This window comes from Paralichthys olivaceus, chromosome 16, assembly GCF_024713975.1.
Source record: "Paralichthys olivaceus isolate ysfri-2021 chromosome 16, ASM2471397v2, whole genome shotgun sequence".
Classification (NCBI taxonomy): Eukaryota; Metazoa; Chordata; class Actinopteri; order Pleuronectiformes; family Paralichthyidae; genus Paralichthys; species Paralichthys olivaceus.
The window spans coordinates 3,464,881-3,489,039 of NC_091108.1; the positions used below are offsets into that span (position 1 = coordinate 3,464,881).

Genomic DNA, 24,159 nt, shown 5'->3' on the forward strand with positions numbered 1-24,159 from the left:
GAGAAGAGGAATGGTTAGAGGGGAGGGTAGAAACACTGCAGGGTTTTACAGCTTCGACTGTAGTTCTGTTACATGCCACCCTCATCCCCCACAACTCTTCTGTCTCCTAGAAATCAGATCTGAAGTGGGAAGAAAGAAGGAGAAGAGTCGGAGTTGACAGATTACAGGTCAAACTACACTGCAGGAGCTGGGACCCCACAACAGGTAGATGATTACCTGAGAAAACTATTTCCAAACTCACGTCAGTTTCTCTGATTTTCCTCTAAAGCTTTTTTCAGAAAGTCCAAACATTTTCAAGAAGTCTTCGCCAAATGGCGTCGGCCATCATTACCAGAACCTCTCGAATGTGTTTCCAGGTACAGCTCCTCTTTTTCATCTTGGGATATTTGTATTCTTTTGTGTCTGGACTTGAGATTCTAGTAACTTCTTGTTTAATGGCCAAACAAGGGAGAGACCGTCCCTGTGACTCTTCTACAGTCAAGGTCAGCAGCCGGGCAGTAATCCCTCCACACCTCTGCAGTGGAAAAGCGAGTCAGTCTCTTGGCACATTAAGTCGGCTTCCTCCTCACAACCCACTCCTCCAACCCCCCAGCCTTTTTTTCCAAGTGGCTGGAGGAAGCCAATGCCTGAGCTGGATAAAGGCGGGGCACAGAGTCGGGCACCTCGGAATCAGACGGAAATAAAAATTCAAGGAGGATTTCAAGAGATTTGCAGCATTTACCTCGAGGTTCACGGTCAGAGTTGTATGCATTTGAGTCTGTGTGTGCGTGAGTGAGAGAGAAAGATTTTTGAGACATTCAGTCTTGACCTTGCTATACCGAATCCCATTTCCTTTTGGCTGTTGCCCGGCAACATCACCTTGACAGCGAGAAATGGTCAGAGAGAGACGGAAAGAGGGATAAAAACAGAACTGACTCGGTACGTTCCTATCACCCGAAGCCATGCCGCACTGCTGCTCGTCGCTCCACAACACCAGTTAACGCTGCGTTTTATTTTTTATTTTCAGCCCTCACGGAACAGGTCAAAGGTCGAAGGGCAGCCAGCAGCATCTTTGGCCCCTGGCAAAGTTTAGCAGCTTTAATCTGAGAGAAGTTATGGCCTTCACTTGAATTTGACCCTGGGGAGGCAGCGGGTAGGTAGTCAAGATCAAAGTCATCCTGCAGGACGCTGGCACATATGGCCGAGGATGAGTCTGTGCCCCCTCCTACATAAACATGATGTAATATCTGTGCGAGCTCGCAGCTGACCCCCAGGGGTCCTGCTGCTTCACCCTGGAGTCGCAGCACAATGAGGCTTTTTTTTCCCTCCATCAGCTTCGATCAAAGGGGAAGGAAATGATTGAGTGGCTTGTAACTCCCACTGAAGCATTTAATAGAAAGAAGAGAGGGCAGAGCAGAGGATGGAGAACACAAAGGTGATAGATCCACAGGGGCCATCTGCAATCACGAGGGGCCGACGCTGTAAAAATAGAACAAGACTTCTTTATCTTTCTATCCCCGTTTACTTTTATTCTTAGTTTGCCCACACTTACATTGAAACTTGGTGACAACAGAAAACAACCCAACACACGTCTGCGGACGGATCTATCTACATTCAATCCACAGCGTTTGTGGACTTGCTTTTATTTTTGATTGCGTGTAAATGGACAGAACCATTGAATGCATGTCAAACAGCCCAGTTTCATACATGATAAAGTAGAAGTGACTGAGGATGTGAGCAGAAGTGAACATGAGACAAGACCTCATGCATGTACAACAATAACAAACTAATTTCCACATATATATTTATGTAGTGCACATTTCATTTATTTGCTTCCAGTCTAGTCAGAGTTTCATTGGGTTATATTTATGGAAATGCAGGATTCCAAACAGCACCTTCTCGATGTTACGGTTATGATATTATTTGCCTTCATTTTTCATGAGACCTGTGGCAATGACTCAAACAGCTTTAACCATTTCAGACTTCCACCCCTCTGGCATGATTCTGTTTTGGTTGCCTCCTAATGCAAACCATTAAAGTGTAAATTTGACTTTTTACTTTTAACAGAGCAGTGGGTTGCATATTCAAGAGGCATTTTTGTGATATGACGACATTTGCTTTGGGCAAAAACCAACATTTAAATGCAACAGTTTCTCCGTCTCCTTTGTTTCACTGCCCTAGCCCCTGGTGCCGCCTGTAGACATAATGGATTTAAAAGTTGGTTTAAGCTGCAGACAAAAAGTATTTTACTCATTCCAGACAAACTGGAAACATCTCTCAGATGATGAAAAAAAAAGCTTTGAATGCAGAACTCAGACAGACTGTTTGAGTTATTCCGCTCAGGTTTTCAGAGGGAGACACTGGTGGCTATCTTCAATCTTTAAACACTCTTCAGTAAGAGCTGCCTGTGTCTAACAGAAGCAGGTTAACTCAAAAACTAGATTCCTATGGAACTTTGTGGACAGGTGGCAGATGACCCGAGTAAGGACCCGTTAACTTTTGAGGAATTATTTGGAATATAACATAGCAATGTGACCTCACAGCGAGGAGCTTCCTTGTTCAAATTTATAGAAAAAATTAACTGTGGGGATCTGAGCATAGTTTATTTTAAGCAGCTTCCATTTTATTTCCGCCCGCATGAAACACAACTGCATCATCTTCATTTTGGAAAATAATAGAAATCCAACGGCCCCTTTAAATTCGATCAAGCAGCACCAAACTACACACACTCATAAATACCAGTCCTCATTAACGGAAGTGAAGGCTGTGACTCAACCAACAAACAAAAGCAGAGGAGCTAATTTCACTTGTGAACAGAAGGAGAGAAAAAGGCCTAAAGTTCAGGAGCCACTTTAAATGTCAAGAAAAAGTAGGAAACCAGATCTTTTTTCCGAACGAACGTGTCCAGCGTGGATGTGACACAAAAATCAATGATATCAGATTTGACAGCCGGTGGACCACAGCAGATGTGAGCAAAGGTCAAATGTCAAAGCATCGCTAAACATTCTCGTGTTGAGGGAGATCCACACGCAGCAGGGCGGGAGCTCCACGTCATTAACAGAGCTCACAGAAAGGTCAGAGGGAAACATGGAGTCACGATCTGTGTAGTTTCTAAAGCTCCATCAGACTGGATCATACACGTCTCCACCTTATTATACGTATAACAGTACATCCACCTACTGTCTTTGTGAAGGTGTGGAGCCATTATTTTATTTTCAGGCTCTACAATTGTTTCAGCAGCCTTTTAAACTTCCTACTCAACCCCAGCATCCACTCTTCATCTATTTTGGTGAAATCCGAAATGTTTCTTACACGTGAAACAATGCTGCAGAGACAGAACGAGGGAGAAGAGTTCACCTGAAGATACACAGCAATCCTTCACACGACCGTCCAGTACTTTTAGTTGAAATATAAAAGAAGAAGGGACGTGGTCTCATGGAACTAAATGATTCATCATAAAACATTGTCCTGAGCAGTTAACATAAAAACCAATGAAACATATATTTTACTCTTGCCTATGTTTATCTGTACAAAGACCAGAATTAAACAACACAGGTTTATTCTGACCAAAACCACATTTGTCCACCAAGTTTTGTGAAAATCCATTCGGTAGATTTTGCTTAATCCTGCTAATTATCATACGAACGCAGAACAAAACTTAACCTAATTGTTGGATACAACAAACCAACACTAGTTTACGTAATACAGAAGTACAAGTGTGGACCCACATTCACACAAGCATAGTTCAACTTAAAATCAGTTTCAAGAATCCAAAAAACTAAAAGCAAGTCTGTTAAACACAACAATGAGTTCAACAAACGACAAATCAAAAGCTCCAGAAAAGATTCCTGAACAAAGATTAGATCTACAAATTTCACTCAGTATGAAATAAAGCAATAAAATATTCAACATTGCTAATCCTGAAAAATATAACACGTGACATGAACTTACAAACGAAGCAGCTGGAAAAGATGAAGCAGAGAAAGTTCTGTAACACCTGACATGTGCATCACTTCAAAACAAAATGGCCGGTTTTAAACTGTGACCCTGCCCATGTGATCTTAAATGACCAATAGCGAAGGACGTCATTAAAAGCTACGGAACATTCAGCTCATCACACACTTTAATGGAAATTAATGGAAAACACAAATGCACGAGTTACAACACAACTGCAAAAACCGTCGTGGTCAAGTCAAGTGAGCTGTAGTTTGAATTCCTGGACAATTAGCTTCTGTTTAAAATGTGATGCTTGTCTATTTGAGGCGTTACGGTACAGGTGCTTAGAGCATCTGGGAAGAACTTTACCGTAACACTACAAATAGACAAGCATGTCAATTTTAACTGATTTTTCCAGGTTTTCACCAAAAACGCAGAAAGTAACTCTCGTTCCATTGTCGCTTGTTTCTGTTGTGTTGTGACTTTTGCATTTGTGTTTTTCATGAATGTGCTTGTGTGAGACATCTCAGCCTCCATATATCAAAGTATTCAAAGCAAACACTACATAACATCTTCGTGGACGTGATACAACATCTTCAGAGATATTATTCCACCCACATTGATCAAAAATGAAAAATAAACAACTCGTCATTCATCCGGAGGTTCCCTTGTGCTCTCATGTTTCAAAGATGAAAAAAATGTCAGTATCATAAAAGGAAAATATGAAAGACTTGGTGTTTGGCAGCTTTGTTTATTGGAGTGAGCATGAGAGAGACGACGCTCAAAGAGACGACCACAACACAGTTAGGAGTTAAAAACACTGCTTCCCACAGTCCGCTGTGAGCATCTCGTAAATTATGAGAGACAGACTCGTGGTGGGAAACGAAATTCAAAAGTGAGATGAAAACAAGAGATAATTTCTATTTTTATGTTTTAAAAAATGAGCTTTCAGACTCCAGACATGAAGCTTTACGGCTGACTTGTGGTCCCAACACACACACACACACACACACACACACACACACACACACACACACACACACACACACAAACACACACATACACATAATAATTTCCGCCAGACAGCTTTAGTGAACTGGATGGCTAATTTCATTGTCCAGCAATTGGCTGAGCTGAACGCCGGCAGAAGGAGAAGACGACAATGTAATTAGCCGTTTCACTATCGTGTCTGACCACAGGAAGCGTAATTGCTTCTGCTGACAGCACAGACATCAGGTCGAGGGGAGGAACTCAACGCCCATTTGTTACACTCCTTCGTTAACATGGGGTTAAAGGCTGGAAAAGACATCTATTACCACCGCATGCAAAAAAAAAAAATCTATATGATTTACATATATGCAAATGTAGGCAGCATGTTTCTAGTTCAACCCTTAAATGGTAATTAAAGTTTCCATGAGATGCGTGTGATAACAGGGATGTTGAGCATATGTAATAATATGCTGATTGGGAGGAAAAAGACTCTGAACCCTCCGGGGTTCAAGTTCCGCTGCAAAAATGACAAAAGCATTTTGTGTTGCTGTAAAAATGTGTCACAGATTAGTTACCGGCCTCAAACTGACCACTACATAACTGCTGTAGATTTTATTTATTATCGCTGATTGAATCTCTGCACATAACATTTCATTATAAATATTTCATTAAAACCCGCAGCAGGAGGGGTTTGTCTTATCGGGCTCTTTGTCCCTGGAGAGACCACGATTGATCGGCCGTATCACACTGCAATGGGAAATGTGCATAATTCAAATTGGTGCGTGAGTATGAAGGAGTGTAAAATTAATTTTTTTTAAATATTTTCATGTATAAGTTTCACATTATCTAATCAAATCAGTCCTATGTTGTTTGATTGTATAGAATCACTTCAGACAGAACCATTTTCTGTCCATTGTTGACGGTAGAGAGTCAGAAGCTGCACATCTAAATCTGACCACTTCAAATCCCAGTGGGAAACAGAAGCCTTAAACCCAACAGTTGTGCTTCAGGCCACAAACTGGACTTGTGCATTTCTGTCTGTGGAGCTACATGAGGACAACAGCACTGTAGCGAAAGCACATGCGACTGAAATAAAAAATAAAAAGTGTATCTGGAAAGGCGTCCATGCTAGCGGGAGAATCGTTAGCTGCAGCCTTGCTAGCGCCAAATCCCTTATTTAACCTTTTTGTTTCATTGGGTCTCTGCAGTCCGAGATAAGCCGGATGTGTGTGGGCTAAGCACAGACTAACCCTCTCAGCCATTACACGCCGTGACTGGTGGCCAAATCTGGACAATGACGACGCAGCGGTGGGCGAGCTAGTTTTTTTGGGGGGGGGTTTTGGAGGGTAATCTAAAAACACTGGAGGCTGGAGAGACGAGGATTTTAAGGAGGGAAGCTGAGGAAATGTGAATACTTGTGTGGATTTGATCATATGAAGCTGCTTCCTGTAAAGGAATCTTATCAGAAAACATGTAGAGATGCAGCCAGTCGTCCTTGACTGTTAAGAGCTTACTTGAAAACAGCATTAAAGCCTGAAGCGAGGCTGCTCCCCGGTATCATCTCTCCACTTGTGATCAGTTTGCAGATTCGCTGTAGACACTTGGAATTGATCAGGCTGTCAAATGCGCAGCACAACATTTTCACAACAACCTGCACTCACCCATTGATTGAAATCTCAGCGGCACCGCAGTCATTTTATTCAGCTCCTATCTCTCAACAGCCGCGAAAACTTTGGGTAAACTGATGAAAGCTACTTCACGAGCGATAAAATGAGAAACGGTCGACGCCAACGGAGAATTGAAAGAGATGAGGAGGCAAGATGCATCTGGGATGTTCCTGTTAGACGCCGAAGCCCGTCCGGATTTGTCTTACGCGTGGAATTAAACGTTTCTACAGCCTGAAAGAGCAGCGAAAGTCTTCAACCTCTTTTCCAAACAACTTTATTAGGTGCAGCTACAGTATGTTCTAAATCAGGTGGACATCAGCGAGAGTGGGATCCAGACTCGTTCGGGCTTTAAGGCCAAGATGGACAGGCGTTGGCCTCAGGTCACTGACTCCATGTTTTTCATTTGGAGCAGCTATCTCGGCCACACTCCAGTCTTTATTTTCCATTAGGATGAGAAATGCCTGCACGAGAAAAGTGGAAGACGGGAGAGAAAGAGTGCGGCACACACACACACACACAGTGAGAGGGGAAGGGAGAACGGCAGAAACACTGAAGACAAAATGGCTTTCATTCTCACAGCAGTAAAGGCCAGAGGTCCCTTATTTTTTCCTCATTCGGTTGTTTCTCTTCATTTCGAGCCGTCTTTCATCTCCTCAGTGAAGCACATGGTTGTGCACCTTGCCTTCAAATCATATAAAAAACGATGTTCCGCACGTCCCTGCGGTTTGCTTGTTCCGTGCAATTGTATGCAAATCTGCTAAAAACCAGGCCGGGGCAGTGAGAGGAAAATACTTTCATGAGCTAACACAGGACTTTACATGTCAGGTTACTCCGGCGTGCACTTTACGAGCACTGTTATGAAGTGGGAAAACTAATCTCTCAGTCTGGTTATGTAGGTGTGTTTGTGTGTTTGTGTGTGTGTGTGTGTGGAATTTGGTGCGTTTAGCTCATTTGTGTACATGTTTGGGCGGCGAACGGCCGTCGGCATGCGGCGACAGTGATGAATAAGCATTATTAAACAGGAGACACGGGGCTGGTGGTGTCATTAATCTTCATCCCTGCTGGTACCATCACAGAACTCACTCCCTGTCCGTCCTCTGCAACATCTACACATTTCATTGTCAATAACACAAAGGATGCGGGACTCGTCGTCCAGCCTGCGATTGGGTTTCGTTGTGGCTCTTTGACCAGAACGAACCATCTGTGGGGGTCACGACGAGACGTAAGAGGTGATTAACGTCCAACGGCGTCAGATGACTGATGGGATAAAGAGAGAGGATGACACCTTGTCCGGTGGCTCAGGAATTAATCACACCCTGCTTAGGGTTGATCCACGAGTCTATTGTGGCGACTGAGAAGAAATGTGAACCTGGAAGAGGAGGCTCGCTGACAGTGAGTGCCGCACTGCGTCTTCCGACATTACACTTGACACGGGATAAAGACATTTCCTGTCTCGTTGCTTCTCACCTGGAAATAAAGACGGAGACGAACAGAGAAGAATTGATGAATCGTCACAACCTCCGTAATCAGCGTCTTTGAATCAGCAGGTGGGAGGAAGTTATAGGATCTGTGCAAATCCACACAGATATTTTAATAGTCGCACACAATTATTTTCACACACTCTCGTATCAATAGATACGATAAGTTGGAGTCAACTTGTTTGGTAAAGCTTTGATTAGGTCATTTAAACTTGTGTGTGTTAATGTACATGGTACAAATATTTAAAAAGAGGAAAATACAAAACAACAAACTGGAGTCAGACGTAAAAACTGGTCGGAATATATTTTTACAACAAATGAAAGAATGTCTTGAAAGTTGAGACTGTGTTTAAGTACTTCTGTATTTTCAGATATTTGAAACTTTCTCCAGATGTTCACCCACAGTGTTGCCTCCCTCCACAGGTGCTGGTACTTTTCCCCTTTGTTCACCTTTCTCTGCCCTATGATCACTCAACATCTGGTTCCAGCGAACGCTGCACGCTTGCATTAAAACTGTGGCGTGAACCTCGAGGTCATTTCCTTTTTTTTTTTACTTTTGTTACTGGATGGTGAAAATTAGGAAGTGAAGGCGAAAGAGCAGGAGCAGGTCATGACCTGGAGAAGAAGAGCGGAGCGGTCAGCTGGTTTTCAGTCAAACACAAACACCACGTTCCTGAGAACATCTGGACAGGGTGAGTTTACAAACCAGAAACTTCTTTCGTTTGAGTTTCTCTGTCAAGACAAATTCTCTGATATTATCCTGAAATGTCCGAGTCAGTTACTCTGCACATTTTCTTTTTATCACTCCCATCATCAGCACCTTCAGGCGCAGTACTCCACAGTACCACAGTACCACAGTACTCCGCACTAGTTCAAATGAACGTCCTTGTGGTTCAGACATTGTAGCTGCTTCCTGTTCTTCTTCTATTGTTTAATGTTGTTCACCTGTTTTGGTCTGAGGTGTGAAAGTGTCCTTTAAGATTTGAATCTAAACTTGAATTTGACCTAAATTTGCTGATACCTTGATTTTAAGTCTATTAAATCTTTCCCTCTACTTTTTTCTGTCTGGTTCCCACCAGAATTAAAGGTAGAAAAAATTCAGGACTTCCAGGACAACTTTCAAAGCGTCTTCTGAGATCAGCCCTGGCTGCAGCTGATTGGTGGTAAATCTCAGTAGCTTCCTGTCGGGTTAAAGAAATCCCACGCCGTTGACGGGTTAGGCCTTCCTCCAACTGAGAGCCAGAACATTTATGTGACTCACGTTTACGTTTCATTCCTTTCAGATCAGAGTTCCTGCAGGAGACCACGGAGACAAGCTGCTCATCCTCTCGGAGGCTTGGGAACCTGCCAGCTTCAGACGGCTCAGTGTCCGTCTACGGGAGGCATGTAATCCAGGAAGGGGGGTTTCATGGCTAAGTGGGGCTAAGCGGAGGAGAGCAGGGCGTGTTAGAGTCATTTCATGGAGCATTTGCTGGAGGGAAGTTGGACAGAATCCTGTCGGAGTCAATGCTTGTAGGATTTGAGGCTCCTGGAAGTTGTTTTTCCCGTTCTGTGCCTGTGAAGCCACGTGTTCGAGGGAGATGTTCGGAGTTTATCAGTATTTCAGTTCAGTTTTTCCGTGTTGAGGACGGTGCTGGGTCAAATTTATTCTTTTGAGTTCAGCACCTAAATGAGTTTAATGTGTTCAAATCATATTGTGTTGACGCAACTTGTTTTGAAATCTGGTTCTTGTAACTTTTTTGTAATCCTCCAATCAGTCTCATCTGTTCTCAAGGTTCAGGAGAAAATACCGGACTTCTTTCGTGTGACCTGCCCAACAACAGATACATGTGTGAACTAAGCAGATCTCTGATGCGTATTGACTCAGAGTATATGCGTATATGCGAGAGACTCATTTCATGTCTGAGTTGGAAAACAGCTGTGAAACAAACATTTTTGCTTTTTTAAATTATACATATGTGGCAGGACTCTCAAGAGGGAAACGGATGCAGGATCGACTGTAGGATCACACTCATAATCTCAGTGCATCTAATTTCTTTCTCTACCTCACATCACTCGCGCTGCCAGCAGAGCCATCAGGGTTCAAGCAGCCGACCCTCTGGTTAGTGGATGACCCACTCTACCTCCTGAGCCACAGCTGCCCATGTCTTTAAGCGTTGGGGAGAATATTGCTTCAGCTCAAGGCTCCACGAAGCAGATGAGCCTTTTAGAAGTAGTTCACTGACTGGGAATCGAACCTGTGGTGAGAGCACCAAATTTTGTTTTGTGAGATTTAAAAATGTGAAGCCTTGTATGATGTTTGTATGGCTGAAAAATAATCACTGCAAACATTATTTTTATTTGAGTTTTCCTGCAGCACACGCTTTACAGTGTTTCAGTGTTGCATCATGACATTGAGCTTTAAATTCCTCATCGTCCTCGCAGTGCATCGGTTTGTTGTAAATGATGGATCTGAAAACTGGTGCGTTGGAGAACAAGTTCTGAAAGATCTTAAAGTGAAAAGCAAGTTTAAACCTTATAAAAATAAATTTCCATTTCAGAATATGTCCTGATATTTATCCCATAGACATGACATTGTTGTGTGAGTCAGTTTTTTTTGAAACATCATGACACTATCGTGAAATAGTAACTCCAGATGTTTGACAAATGTGAAGGAGGTTATATCTTGAGAACTTCCTCAGTTAATTTTCTTTGTCTGCCGTATTGATTTACGGTCCCGTGTCTTCTGCAGCCTCTCCAGCTTCCTCCCCAAATTCCAGAGGGATGCTGTCATCTGTGAACTCTTGCTTCCTCAAAAAAGGAGGGGGTGGCAGAAACAGGTGTCACCTCTGAATAGGACCTTATCCGACCTCCCAGCGAGCTCAACGGTTCCCCTCTCCTCGAGGTGAGCGTGACATTTAACTAAATAATAGGCTTCGTTAATGGCGACACGGTGCTCACACGGCGGCGGCGGCGACTGTAAAATAAAAGGTTTAGCAGCCCCTCGTTCTGTCTGTTGACAGAGAGGCCGCGGTGGAAATGATCCGTGACATTGCTCGGGGGCTGATGTGAAGCACATGAACACGTTGCACTGCCGCCAGAGGAGAAGAAGGAAAAACACAGGAGGTGAAGTTGACTTGCTGCATGTGTGTTTGAACCCACTGTGACGTCACCCGCTGGTCTGGGAGCTGCTGTTTGGAAGCTTCCAGTTCGACATTGTGTCCATCACCATCTTGTTCTTTTGAAACCAGAAGTTACCATATGTGGAGGGGCAGGGGGTGGAGCCTGACTGACGTTTGACAGTGGGTATTTATTTGAATGTGATTTGATACACAAAGGAACCACAATGCAGTTCAGCAACGTATGACGCCAACCCAGACCAGGTCAACGTACTAGCTGTCAATCACTCTCCATTTTCGGTATAAATCTTTTTGCAACCAGTGGAGTCGCCCCCTGCAGTCCATTCAGGAGAATACAAAGCCACTTGCTCATTGGCTTTACTTTCCATTCTGTGGTGACTGTGATGTTCTGTCAGTTAAGATTCAACTAATCCTGTAGTTCGACTGGTCGCGTGTGTGTGTGTGTGTGTGTGTGTGTGTGTGTGAGTGTGAGTGTGTGTGTGTGCGTGTGTGTGTGCACAGAGGCTGATGAAATAAAAAAAAAAAACCTGTTATTTTCCGAACAGCCTCAAGATAAATTACATTTGCATTTAATTAATGCATTAAAAAAAGCAGACAATAGCAAAGATTATCATTTTATTCTGATTGGCCCGACCTCACTGGTGTAACATCTGGCCAATCACGGCTCCTGCTGCTGCTTTGCGGGTCGGACTTCATTCAGTTTCAGCACCATCTTGAAATGAAAGTAATCAAGCTACAGAAGCAAATGAATTGTGTGATGACATTTGAGAGGCAGCATTTACATTCAGAGATTCAATTATTATTTTACCATTAAAAACTGAATAAGAGGTTAAATATAATAATGAAGCAGCTAGTTTTTTTTAAACTTAATTACTAATGCGTCATTTAAATGCAAATGTTCGATAAAAAAATCTCAGTTCATTTTATAATTTAACTTTGCCACCTTGGACTGTATACACGCATGTTTTTTCAGGATAAAACTGCTTTTATTAAGTTGTTTTCAGGATTTTTTTTAAATGCACCTACACTCTTAGGGATTATTTATAATTTTCCACAGATTTTATAAAAACTTGGCCAAGTATCTTAAATAAACCTTTTATGCCGACACACATTAGCCTGATGTTTACCTTCAATAAAGACGTGATTAAATTGCTGGTAATTCTTCCACTGGAGAGCTGCCACCACCTTCTTTCATGGAGGTTTTTTTTTAAATCTCTCGAGCAGCTTCTGGCAAAGAACCGGACCAGACGAAGGTAAAAAGGAATCACCTGTTGGATGGTTGTTGTTGGGAAGACATCAGAAGTTTTCTTTATAATCTGTAAGCCTCTCAGCAACACTGGGACATTAATGACTCCAGTGAAACAGAACAGGACTGAGGTTGTGCTGTTCACAGCAACAGCTCCAAGAGAAACAGCTCCATAATTAATGGGACTTCTCTGTGCTCATTCTGGACATTTTGCCAAAAGCATGTTACGCACTGATTATTTCATGGTTCATTAAACCGAACAAGAGAATAAAATCTGGCCATTGATAACACGCAGCAGGAACAAATACATAAATCTTTCGATACGTGGCATGACCTCAGAGGTTTCACAACACTGCACAGTAAACTGGAATTTCATGGAATTTGGACACAAATCTTATGATTGTGATTGAGCTGCTGACGCAAGAGTCGACTTAAAGAACTCGATCACCGAATGAAAAATTGATTTTTGGGTTCAAAAACTGTGGATCTTTGAAAAATCAACCAAAACTAGTCAGTCGGTAGAACACGTACCTCCACAAGTCAAAACAGTCGCCTCGCATTTAATCAAACTGCACCACATTCTCATGAGTTACATTTTTTCTATCAAAATCAATGAATGATTCCCAACCATTTAGCTTTGGCCTTCGTTACATCCTTCGACCAAGTTTCATGCTTCAATCCGTGAAGTCGTTTTTTGCGTAAAGCTACTTACAGCGGCCACGCAGTCAGTGGAGGCTGGACACTTGACATTGCTCCTCCCACCTGTCGTACTTGTATCACTGCTGCTAACAGATGAATCCGTAGATTTACTTTGTTTGTTACTTTTCCATTCGCCATCTAGAACGTAAAACACCTCCACAGGCTGCTACTCAGATGATTTGGTGTCGTGATCGTCCGCTCGGGACAAACTCCTTCAGACAGTGAGCTTCTAGAATTTAATTCTCGAATTTGAACAATACATTACAGTTCAAATATAACCTTTTCCTCCAGTGTTTGAATTAACGGTCAAATTAGGAATAATAACGACAGCCCTACGTCCTCTGGTCTGAATCTGTCGTGATGACGATTCCCTGCATGTTCTTCTCCCTCTGAATCTCACACCATGGAGTCTGTTATAAAAGGAACACACTGCCACGAAGGATAAAAGCGCAGGATGAGGTGAAGGGATTTCTCTGCTTCCACGTCTCTTTCCTCTGTTCTCTCCGTCTCTCCCAGCACATCCAGCCGCCTGGCTCAAGTAGCATTAATGGTATTTGGTTAGGATGTCCCCTTTGACCCTCAGAACAAAAACAGTAGCTCAACAGGTCCCCTGTGTGGGACAATGGGAGTGAGGCTGGACTTAATAACAGGAAACACAGAGGTGTGTAGGGAGATTACATCCCAGCATTCAACGGATCGTTTACACAGAAGCCAAATGTTACTTCCACTTCACCTTTTTTGTTTTTTTTTTGTGCATCAGCTGCTTCGACTTAATGACATTTCACATCGTTGAGTTGTGTCTTTAGCATCCGTCAGATTCTCTGCCAGGCTCGGAACAAGACGTGAGCGAGCAGACGTGACAGATTTGACGTCTGACAACAGAAACCCTTCCTGCTTAATCGAAGACTCCTGTGATCCCGGTTCAAAGAGGACAGAAAAGGTAGCACAAGCAGAGGCAGGTTGTAAACAGGATGGAACAGCCTTCCGTTTTATTCTAAATTTGATATGTACAGGAAAAGTGGCTGTGTACATTTCTTAATATATCATGTAAAAGTTTTCTGGAAACAGAACAATTGCACATCAGCTTCCATTTCTTTTTTTATACTTTAAAACGCAACATGGTTGAAGGCAATTTCAAACAGGATACAAATACACTGATATCAGCTTGTAAGTGTTGGCTCTTGTGAATAAAATAAAATTTAAAAAAGGAAGTACCCCCAAAACGACACATTTTTATATGATATTAAAACAGTTAAAAAAAACACTTGTCTGTGTGCTGTAGTGTCACTGAACAAATCACATCGTGTCCCTCTTTGTGTAAAATATTATCTCAGGCACTTGTTGCTATTAGACCCCATAACTGGGTCAGATGAACAGCAAAAAAAAAAAAAAAAATCCATGACATTTAAAACAAGCGTCAAAAACATCCTTCAAATGTATGAGTCTGCACTTTGAGACGCACGAGTGTTCGCAGCAGGAAGCGTCAGCCGCTCGGCTAAACACTTTCAACCAAAACATGGGAGGGGAAAAAACTGAGAAAGGATTTTTTTTTCCATTTTGCATTTCGAGAATAAACGTGGAGAGAAAAGTCGAAATGTGAAATAACCAATCGAATCCAAACTTATCGGAAACCCACACTTATTTTCTCATTCATTTATTTTTCTGTTTGATCCTGGTCCCATCTGCTAACATGGAGGAGGCAGGAGGTTGATGACCTATACTGCAATCAGCCACCAGGGGGAGAGCAGCATGTTTTGGCTTCACTTGTGAGGGAGCTGTCATGTCGTCCATCTTTATTTACAGTTTCCACTTTATTCTTGAAAGGCAAAAGAAAAACCCACAATTCATCCTGTCTTTTGAAAATCCTGGCTCTAATACGTTGAGGGAACTTAACATGGAGGATTTGTTTTGTGCCTCACCTCCACAGGTTGTGTTGTGTTTGGTTAGTCAGCTCATTGTAGCATGAACACACAAACACACACTGTGGAGGGGCCCTGTGTGTTTGTGTTGTTTCATCCATGTACATACATAATGCAGACAGGAGTTTTTAATTAGCTTAAAGCAGAGGAGCCTTGTGAGCAGGTTTATACAATGAAATAATCCATTTAAAAGTCATTTCTTCTTCATCTTATACCTTTTCATTCATCGTTCATTCCCCCGCACTGCGTCTCTCCCAGTGAGGATCTTCATTAACCAGCAGAAGATAATGCATCTCATGCAGCATCGCTCTACAAATGGTGAGTGTGTAGGAGTGAAGGGCAATTATGCACCGCCTGTTTGTTTTCCACAGCTTGATGACGGCCATATATTTTATTATTTGTATTTTTTTTTGCATTTCCCTTTTTGTCCGACCTCAGCTCGGTCTCACGTGTTCACTGGCAGGGGGAAACATTCAAACATCAGTGGTGTCGAAGAAGAACAGGGAGGCTCAGAAAGAGAGGATCAGATCCCACCGACTGCAGCAGTCACAGAGGTGAACTGGTGGTGGCGCTGCGACTGTGATCGACTTGATTTCCAACCTTCAACTACAGCAGCTGCTTTCAGTGATTAGTTCCTTCTCTCTGGGTGGAGAAAAAGCCAATCAGCAGCTATGGAGTTTGACTGGAATGGAAACTCTCAGGTCATAATGACTCATTATTATCATCATTATTACACGATTCATAAAACTTCAATCTTCATTTTCCCACCGGTGACGTTTAATCACAATTTTGGTTTTATTCGTTCAGGTTTTGAGATTTTTGACTCCACAATAATTATAACTCATTAGATGCATTATACCATCTGCTTGTATATAACTGTCCTCTGTTGGTCGATGGCTTTAAGATAGACGTCCATACTTTGAATAAAGTATGAAATCATTGTCTTGATAGCGACTGTTTGGAGTCTTCGTTTCTCAGGGATGGAAGGACAAATTGGGGCGGTCTAGTTAGAGACGTAACTGGTCTTCAGATGCGGCCCCTGAATTTCGACCCAGCTTATGGACAAGCCTGCCGACTGATCGTGACTAGTGCACACATTCAAACTTTGTCTTTGGAAAACACAACGTTTCAGTAAAAATATTTCTGTTTGACTTTTCTTTGCTGTGGGCAAAGAAAAACAAAACTCCATCCGCCTCCACTGTATCAGGAGGAACATCAGAAAACTCCCCAGACATCTCAGAACCTGGACAAATAAAATCCACAACCATCTGCATGTACTACGAGAGGCACGTAAGACAGAAATTCTGCTTTATTGAATTTTCGTTCGGCCGACTCTGTAAAAGCCAGCAGCGCTCAGTTCATCCATTAACTGCAGTGTTTTTTTTAAGTCAGATAGCACCGCTACCTGCCGCTGCCTCTTTTCAAATCGCTGTGGAGAAGAGTGTCGGCTAAATGCTTTAAAAGGTAAAAAAGAAAAAAAAAATAGAGAAAGCAATTACAGCAATCGAAAGCAATTAAATCCTGAGGACAATTTTGCCTTTTGTTAAAAACAGGAGAAAAGGTCCCACTAATCTCACACTGGGAAGGTCATTGTCTCTCTACCCATCTTTATTCTGGCTCTTTTTTTTTGTAATGCTTTTTGTTCCTCGCTTCATGTCAGAAGCCGAGCCCTCTGTCGGTGCCTCTGGTGGCAGCGTTCTTTGGCTCCGGCAGGCAGCAGGTGGCTTGTGATGAAAAATTCAGTGCAGAGTCTGACTCGGGAGACAAGGATGGAGGAGGAGGAGGAGGAGGAGGAGGAGGAGGGTGGTACAGGGTAGCAGGAGGAAGAGTAAGGGGAAGGGAAGCAGTGAGATGAGAAGAAGAATGGAGAAGAGCGGGGAGGGGAGAGCAGAAAGGTAGAAGAAAGGAGCATAATGAGCAACGAGAACAACAAGGAGGAGGACAGGAGCCGGAGCTCCAGACAGGCAGGCAGGCCAGTGTGTCAAGCCCAGAGCAGAGCAGGGAGGCCAGGCAGAGGATCAGAGCTGGCTACCCTCTCTGCTTGGGTCGCCCTCACGGAGATAACGCGATATGAATCATTTATGAGGAGGGGGGCGTTTTTATTAATAACACACACAATGTGCCCTGCTTCTTTCATACACTGTGCCTTGTTTCCTCTGCTCCCCTGGGAGACTCATGTGAGCGAGGCCGATCGCTGAGGAGAAAACGCTGGAACGGAGCGAAAACCGGCAGCGTTGGCAGGAGCTGAATTTTCAAACAAAGTGAACAAAGGGTGATTTGTGACCAGAGGGGAAGAGTCATCCACAGGACACTCTGTAAAAAAAAAACCCATGAAACCCGCAGTTATCGTGACACATGTACCTTATCACATGCAGAGACGTATGCCTCCTCGCAGGCTCAGAAGAACGACCTTTCACTTGCCCTCCTGCCCGTTTGATTGTCAGTACGTGACGGTTCCAGATCTCGATTAGTCCTGGACGACTGTGAACAAGCATCGTGCCTGTCAATGCGGAGAAGGCACTGGGCGTCTCGAGTCTGTCAGGTGAGTGGCTACTGGTTATAGGTCATCGGCACAGCAAGGGATTGAACACAAACACCCAGAAACTGCGCACGCTTCACAGCCGTTTACCTCTAAGATCATCGCTAAGCTGAGAGCTCTAGTTTGTCCTTTGTCAGGATTTGAAGCGTCCACGTTTGCAGGTTCTTCAAGGTAATTCCCCTTTAGCTCCTGAGCCAAAAAGTTCTCCGCTCAGCTCTTTGTCCATTAGTCCAACAAGACTCCTCATGAATAAAAAAGTCGTCCTTTCTCTGACCCCAATCTATTAAGCCTCGCTAACTGTGAAGGTGAAGGTGGCACATCATGGCGGTAGGGGCCTTTAGGGGAGGCTGGCTCCTTCAGGTGAGCTGTGGGGTATCCGTCGTAGCCGCTGGTACCGGTGTTCTCCTGCATTAATTTCCCTTTGGCTTCCTGCTCTCTGCGACGTTGCTCCTGCCTCAGGAGCTCCTGGGCCTCCAGAAGGACTCTGGCGTTGACACCGACGCCGCTTGGGTACCCGTTCCTGGAGCCCTGGTAGCTGGAGTACCTGGGGTTGTCCTTGGCTGACTGGAAGCCCTCTCCAGGTGGGTACGCCTTATCCCACGAGTCCTGCGAGATGGAGCTGGGGTTTTTCCTGGGTTGCCTGAAACAAAGAGAAATAGTGTGAAATGTTAAAACGTAAACATAGATACCAATATATCTGTGAAAGGCTCATATAGGTCGATATTATTGAGCAGCTGATAAATTGATCAGGCTCTGGTCACATGTTTCAGTCATTTTTTTGGGGGGGATACCTTAAGCCAAGTTCAGACTACACAACTTTCAAAGTCACTGTGTAGTTCACACTACATGACTTGCTTGTGATAGACCAACTAGTCGATCTGGGGCTTTTGGCATAAAGTCATGTGATGTAAACTCAGCATTAGACAAACATTCAGCAGAAGGGTGTGTTTTATTCTTCCACTTCGCTCCTAAAGAATAAATTATGACTCAAACTGAAGAAAAAGTTGATTCTTCAAGTTTAAATAATCACATTTACTGTTCTCTCTCATTCTTTGTTTCTCAGACACACTCGTAAACTGTGACCTGAAATCATCACCAGCAACAAAACATTGTCTTGAAAAATCGTTCCCTCTCGGGAAATGGACGAACATGTGGATTTATTTTGCCCGAAAATTATCATAGCGACTGTTGCGTGGTAACAACCATTACACGCTCGCAAACTGCCCCTGGCTACGTACCAGGCCAGAGTAACAACATACAGCGGATATCTAACCATGTCAAAGTCCCCTTCCAGCCCATTAGGCCCATTTGGAGACAGGCAGCAACAACCAGTGGATCTGACAGAAAGTAATAGCAGACCTTTCGCTGTTGTAAAAAAAAAAAAGAAAAAAAAAAAGAGATGTCCTCGATGGATTTGCCCAGGCTGATATTTGACACCCGACACAAGTGTCTTAAAGGGACAGTTGGCTGTCATGCTTCTGCGGGTCTGTCCTGCCCTTTACCAGAAAGACGAGGAGGTGGAGGGGGGGGGGGGGGGGGGGCGTCCAGATGTGTGACATCACCTCTCATTTCTGCTTGGTTGGCCTCTGTGTGGCAGCCCTGCCTTTGTGTGTGAGCCCATATGATATGCATGAGTGTCCCAACAGCTCCACCCGTTTATCTCGAGGCAAAAAACGAGAGCAGAGACGGAGAAGAAGACGACACAGGAAAAACATCAATGGGCTTTTGACTGGGAGCCATGCATAATTAGCAGGTTTATCAGCCAGCTGTGAAGAAATCGTATTATTCCTGTGTTTGGCTTTGAGTTGGAAGGAGAGAAAAAATCCCTAATGACAATAGAAAGACCTTTGTTTTCATTCAGCCGAGATTGAAAGCTATTGGGAATGGATACGCTCCTCGATTGGTGAGATAGGAGAATATAGCCCAGGTTTATTCTTGCGCACGGTTGAGTGATTCCAATTTTCTGAGACAGGCGTCGCCGGCATCTGATTTCATTTCATATGTTGACAAAGAGGCCAATGCTGCTCTGCCTCCCTGCTGAGAAATGCAAACCAGATCGCCGTGTCTGTCTGACGCTGAGCCGAGGGGGAGCATGTACATGTGTGGTAAATACAGAAGCATGTATACTCTTCTGTATTCTGTGCATGCACATGGTGAAGCGTGACAGATGATAAAAAAAAAAAAAAGAAGGGGGGGGGGGGGGAAGGTGACAGAAAAACATTGAAAGGAAAAAGGAAGACGTTGTCGTGCAGAGCAGATCGACACAGGGTTGTGACACACATGCACACAGACACACACCAGTGAGACCAAATGCGGCTGCAGCTGTTGCAGGCAGCCTTCGGTCTCCTATGATGGCGTAACTTTGGCTTGGAGATCAATGGTGCTGGACAGTGTTGAGTACGAGGCCTTCATCCGCCGTCATTGATGCAGACGGCAGCGGTTGATTTTCACTCACCGCTCCTTGTGTTGGGAAGAAAACTGACCTTTATCTAAAATGAAAGCTGTTTCTTAAGGAATGCTTCCGCCATTAATCACGTCACCGTTCGGAATCCAATAATTTCAGCCTCTTCGAACAACGCAGGCCCACATGAGTCCCATCAAGCCTCTGACCTCATGCGATGGCATGCTCTAAGTCAAACAATAGTTAGTGTTCTCAAGACACTGCAGCCGGGTTTATCCAAACAGAACAGTTTCTTAATGGAATTAGTGGAGGAGTGCAGCGACGTGGCCACAGGATGTTGCCTCTGACCGCTGGAGTGAGACGGCGCTTCATTAATCTTTCAGCAGAGCTGCCTGCAATATTTATCAAGGAAGGGATTTATGTCAGTAACAGTGGATTAGAGTGCAACGGTGAAGTAATAGACGATAATGTATTTAATGCTGTATATGTATGGTGAGTGGGAGCTGATGATGAGCACTGACGGGTCAGCTTGGTTTGGCCTTGTACAGAGTTTGAAGAGTAATTAGAGTCTTGAGGTTGAAATTAATGACTTGGAATAATGTTTTTTTCTCAGACAATGAATCAAGAATAAAAAATTACTCCTGTAAAAGTGTTCGTACCAGTTATAGAAAGGTAAACATATTAAATACATGTATGATGATAAAAATTGCAAGCTAATGCATATTATTTATAAATGTATTTCTTGACTTCTCTCAGGTATCCAAGTGGAAGCTGCTGTGGAACCGATATGAAGGATAACTGAGTAAAACACAGTTATAATATCAAAATAATGTCTTCATAGAAGTTTTAATAGTTGATAAATACTCTGCATTACTATAATGATAAAGATTTTTTTTTATTTTTGGGGGGCGGCAGCTATGGTTTAGTAAGTAGAGCAGGTTGTCCACTAGGTAAAAGGTCGGTGGTTCGATCCCCAGCTCCTCATGTTCTTAGGCAAGATACTGAACTCCAAATTGTACTGACCTTATGTGTGAATGGACTTTGAAAGGTCAATAAAACCAGAAAAGCTCTTTATAAAAACAGTTTATTTACCTCTCGTATCAGTGACCATTTATTTCACAACAACACAAGTTGTAACTTTGTCTTTCTATCGATTTTCAACATAAAGGTTGTTTCTCTTTTGAAATGTTCACTCTAAAGGTCAAATATGAACTTTTCTGTAACCAACACTCTCACAACTGTCACAAATAGAATTCTTATCAGGAAAGAAATGTCCCGATTACACACACACACACACACACACACACACACACACACACACACACACACACGTGTCCCAGCACTTCCTGGAACAACAGGCAGTCATATCATGCAGATCAAAGGGAATTACATTAAGAGAGAGGAAAGCAATCATGTCACATCTGTGGGAGTGGGAAACATAATCCGTCCATTCTGAGGCTGTGTGTGTGTGTGTGTGGTCTGGAAGTAACACACACCTCTGCCCCTTTTTCTTACTTAGATGTTGCACATTTACAATCTGCCATCATTACTGTCACAAGGCCATAACAATGAATCTGACATAATCAGACAGAAGTAAATGAGTGTGTACACACACACACACACACGCACACGCGCACGCACACACGCACACACGCACACACGCACACACAGTTCATCCCTCTTACCTTGGGAGTGAGCTGTACTGTCGCTGTGCCTGGGCGAACGAGTCTCTCTCTTCCTGCCTCTGCCGCTGCATCTGAACCTCGACCGACACCGAGTGGCGACCCGGCTGACTGCTGTACCCGCCCGGGCCGTTGCTGCTGGCGTTCGACTGGAAGCAGCAAGATGGCGTCTGGGTTATTCGTCGTTCCAAGTGTGAGCATCATCAGCATCATCATCATCATCATCATCATCATCATCATCATCAGCATGGCCACAATCAATAAGGGAATTCTGCTACACATTCATTTATGTATTCGTCTGCCATCTGTAATTTGATGATGATCCACATGGGACCGAAACGCTGTCCAATAAAATCAGTGTAAACGTGCACATGGTGCACAGATATGTTGTTTGCTGGATTCAATACGACTGAATCGATATGCAGGGTTTTATTTTATCGCAAATGTGTCACAAGTAATGAGGAACTTTCTTGATCGAGGAAAAGTATAAATATTCATAATTTTGATTTGGCTGATTACATATGTGCTCTAAAGTTCAGAAAACACATCACTTCCCTCGGACTGGTCACTTGCTGCAGCACCTAGCTTCTACCTTCACTTTTTATTTTGGTCCATGCCCCATCTGCTAACATGGAGGAAGCAATTGAGACGCTTTGGCACATCTGGAAGGCGTCATGTTGTCCATCTTTATTCAGAGTCTATAATCACAGCGGTGTGATTTGTCTGAACGCAGCTCGAGTCAGGTTAGCTACACAAGCATTATGCAAATATGTGGATTAAAAAAAAAACAAAACAATAACAATAGGAATGAAAAACGTATGTCTCCTTGAATCTTTTAGTGCGTCAATCTGTTGAAAACGCCGTGTAAATCCATTATCAAAGGGCCGGAAGGATATTCCACAGTATTAACTGTGCATGGTTTTCATTGCTGTGAGCTCCACACACAAAATTCCATTCAACGCCATTCTACTGGAGCAGCTGCAGAAATGTACCACGTCTCTTATCTGCCTGCGTGGCCACATTTCACTGGAGACGAGTGGAAAATGTGTTTTTTTGGGTCAGATGGTTGAACCGGCCCTTTAAAAGCCGTATCTCGGCCACAGGAGGAACAAAATGTTCTGAAGCTGCGGCACAAGAAACGTCCTGGTGACCGTTACTCTGAGCTGCTCTCTCGTGCAGCTGATGTGGATCTGGGGCTGCAGGGACCTCCACACTCGCAGAGTTAAATAAATACTGATGACTCTTCTGTGTTCGGTTAAACATTCATGACGCTGAAGTGCCTGCAGCGCTAATGCAGGATAAATGCCTGAATGGGAGGTTCTACAGGTGCCAACACTCCGACATTTGAAATCTTGTGTTAATTAAACCTCCATCACTTATATGTAATTAATCCTCCAGAACATTCAATATATAATAAATCCTGCACTGTGTAACATTAATAATAATAATTTGAAAACCACATTCCATCAAACAAACCCTAAATAACAGCTGAAACACACTCATGATAAAAAATAAAGATTTGAGTGCAAATAAAATCATTTTCTTTTTCCCAGCAGCCAGTTATGGTGATTATTTTGATCCTGTAGTGTTTTAGGAACTGTGCTATAAAAATATGTGTGTTTGTCTAATTCAGTTACAAGTTGTAGAAAAATATTAAGTTAAACTGTTAAAAAGCAGCAACACATACTCCAACCCTGAGTGTCAAGTTTAATCAAGCTCAAATATTCTAACTGGAATATATATATTAAAAAAAAAGTTTCATCACTGCTTCAGTTCATTGTGGAGCCGGTGACATCACAGATTTAGACAGTAGCTCTAATAAAAACCAGCACCGGTCACCTGATACCTCCCAAATCCTCCCCTCCCCCCCCCAGGGTCCAAACCTCAAACACTTACCAGCCGTCAGTCGGGCGCTCGACCCGGAGCTCGTGTCCTCTCAGGTCAGAGTGAAGGTGAGTCACACACAGACAGAGGGAGGGGACAGTGAGGGAGGGGCCATGCTGGAGACTCAGAGCAGGGTTACAGTGATGAGACATGATGGATGTTAGTGGATGTTAATGAAGGAGACGACGACAACTCGCTCTGACGACCAGTGACAGGCCCATGCCACTTCCTGATTGGGTCTCATCACTCACGACTCGACTACCAGCGGTGGATGCAAAGCGTTAACATTTACGATCAGTGACAGTTCCACCGCATTGTCTCTCCAAGAAAAGAAACCCCTGCTCCAGCGGAGTTGTTTCCTGTTTCTGCTGAATCTTACAGGAGAGCCTCACCATTGGCATACTACAAATGTTGAAGGTGCAGGAGCATTATTGCCCAGCAGACGATTGGTTGATTCAGTGATGGGGGAATCTTGGTTTGTCTCTTTTTTAAATCGTGTGGTGACCTTTAAAATCTGGTCGTTACGAAGACAGAGATGATCGACGCACACACAGTTTAGACTAATGTTTCTCAGCAGCGGAGCACCACCTCGAAGTCTGGCCCACACCACAACTCCTTCC

The 24,159-nt window shown here is 43.5% G+C and overlaps 1 protein-coding gene across 12 annotated transcripts in view; it reads right to left on the reverse strand.

Annotated features, from left to right (window-relative positions):
- Positions 1-14,070: 14,070 nt before the first annotated feature.
- Positions 14,071-24,159, reverse strand: part of pard3ab (par-3 family cell polarity regulator alpha, b) — a 187,419-nt gene continuing 177,330 nt past the window's right edge. For 11 of the 12 annotated variants that reach the window (XM_069511045.1, XM_069511046.1, XM_069511053.1 and 8 more), the window contains 2 exons: positions 21,659-21,804; positions 14,071-18,212 (listed from right to left, as the gene is read on the reverse strand). In XM_069511045.1, the coding sequence (XP_069367146.1) occupies positions 17,816-18,212; positions 21,659-21,804 (543 nt within the window). In that variant the 3' untranslated portion in view covers positions 14,071-17,815. Of the gene's footprint in view, positions 18,213-21,658; positions 21,805-24,159 lie in introns of those variants that run through there. The other variant, XR_011238733.1, reaches the window with a different exon arrangement.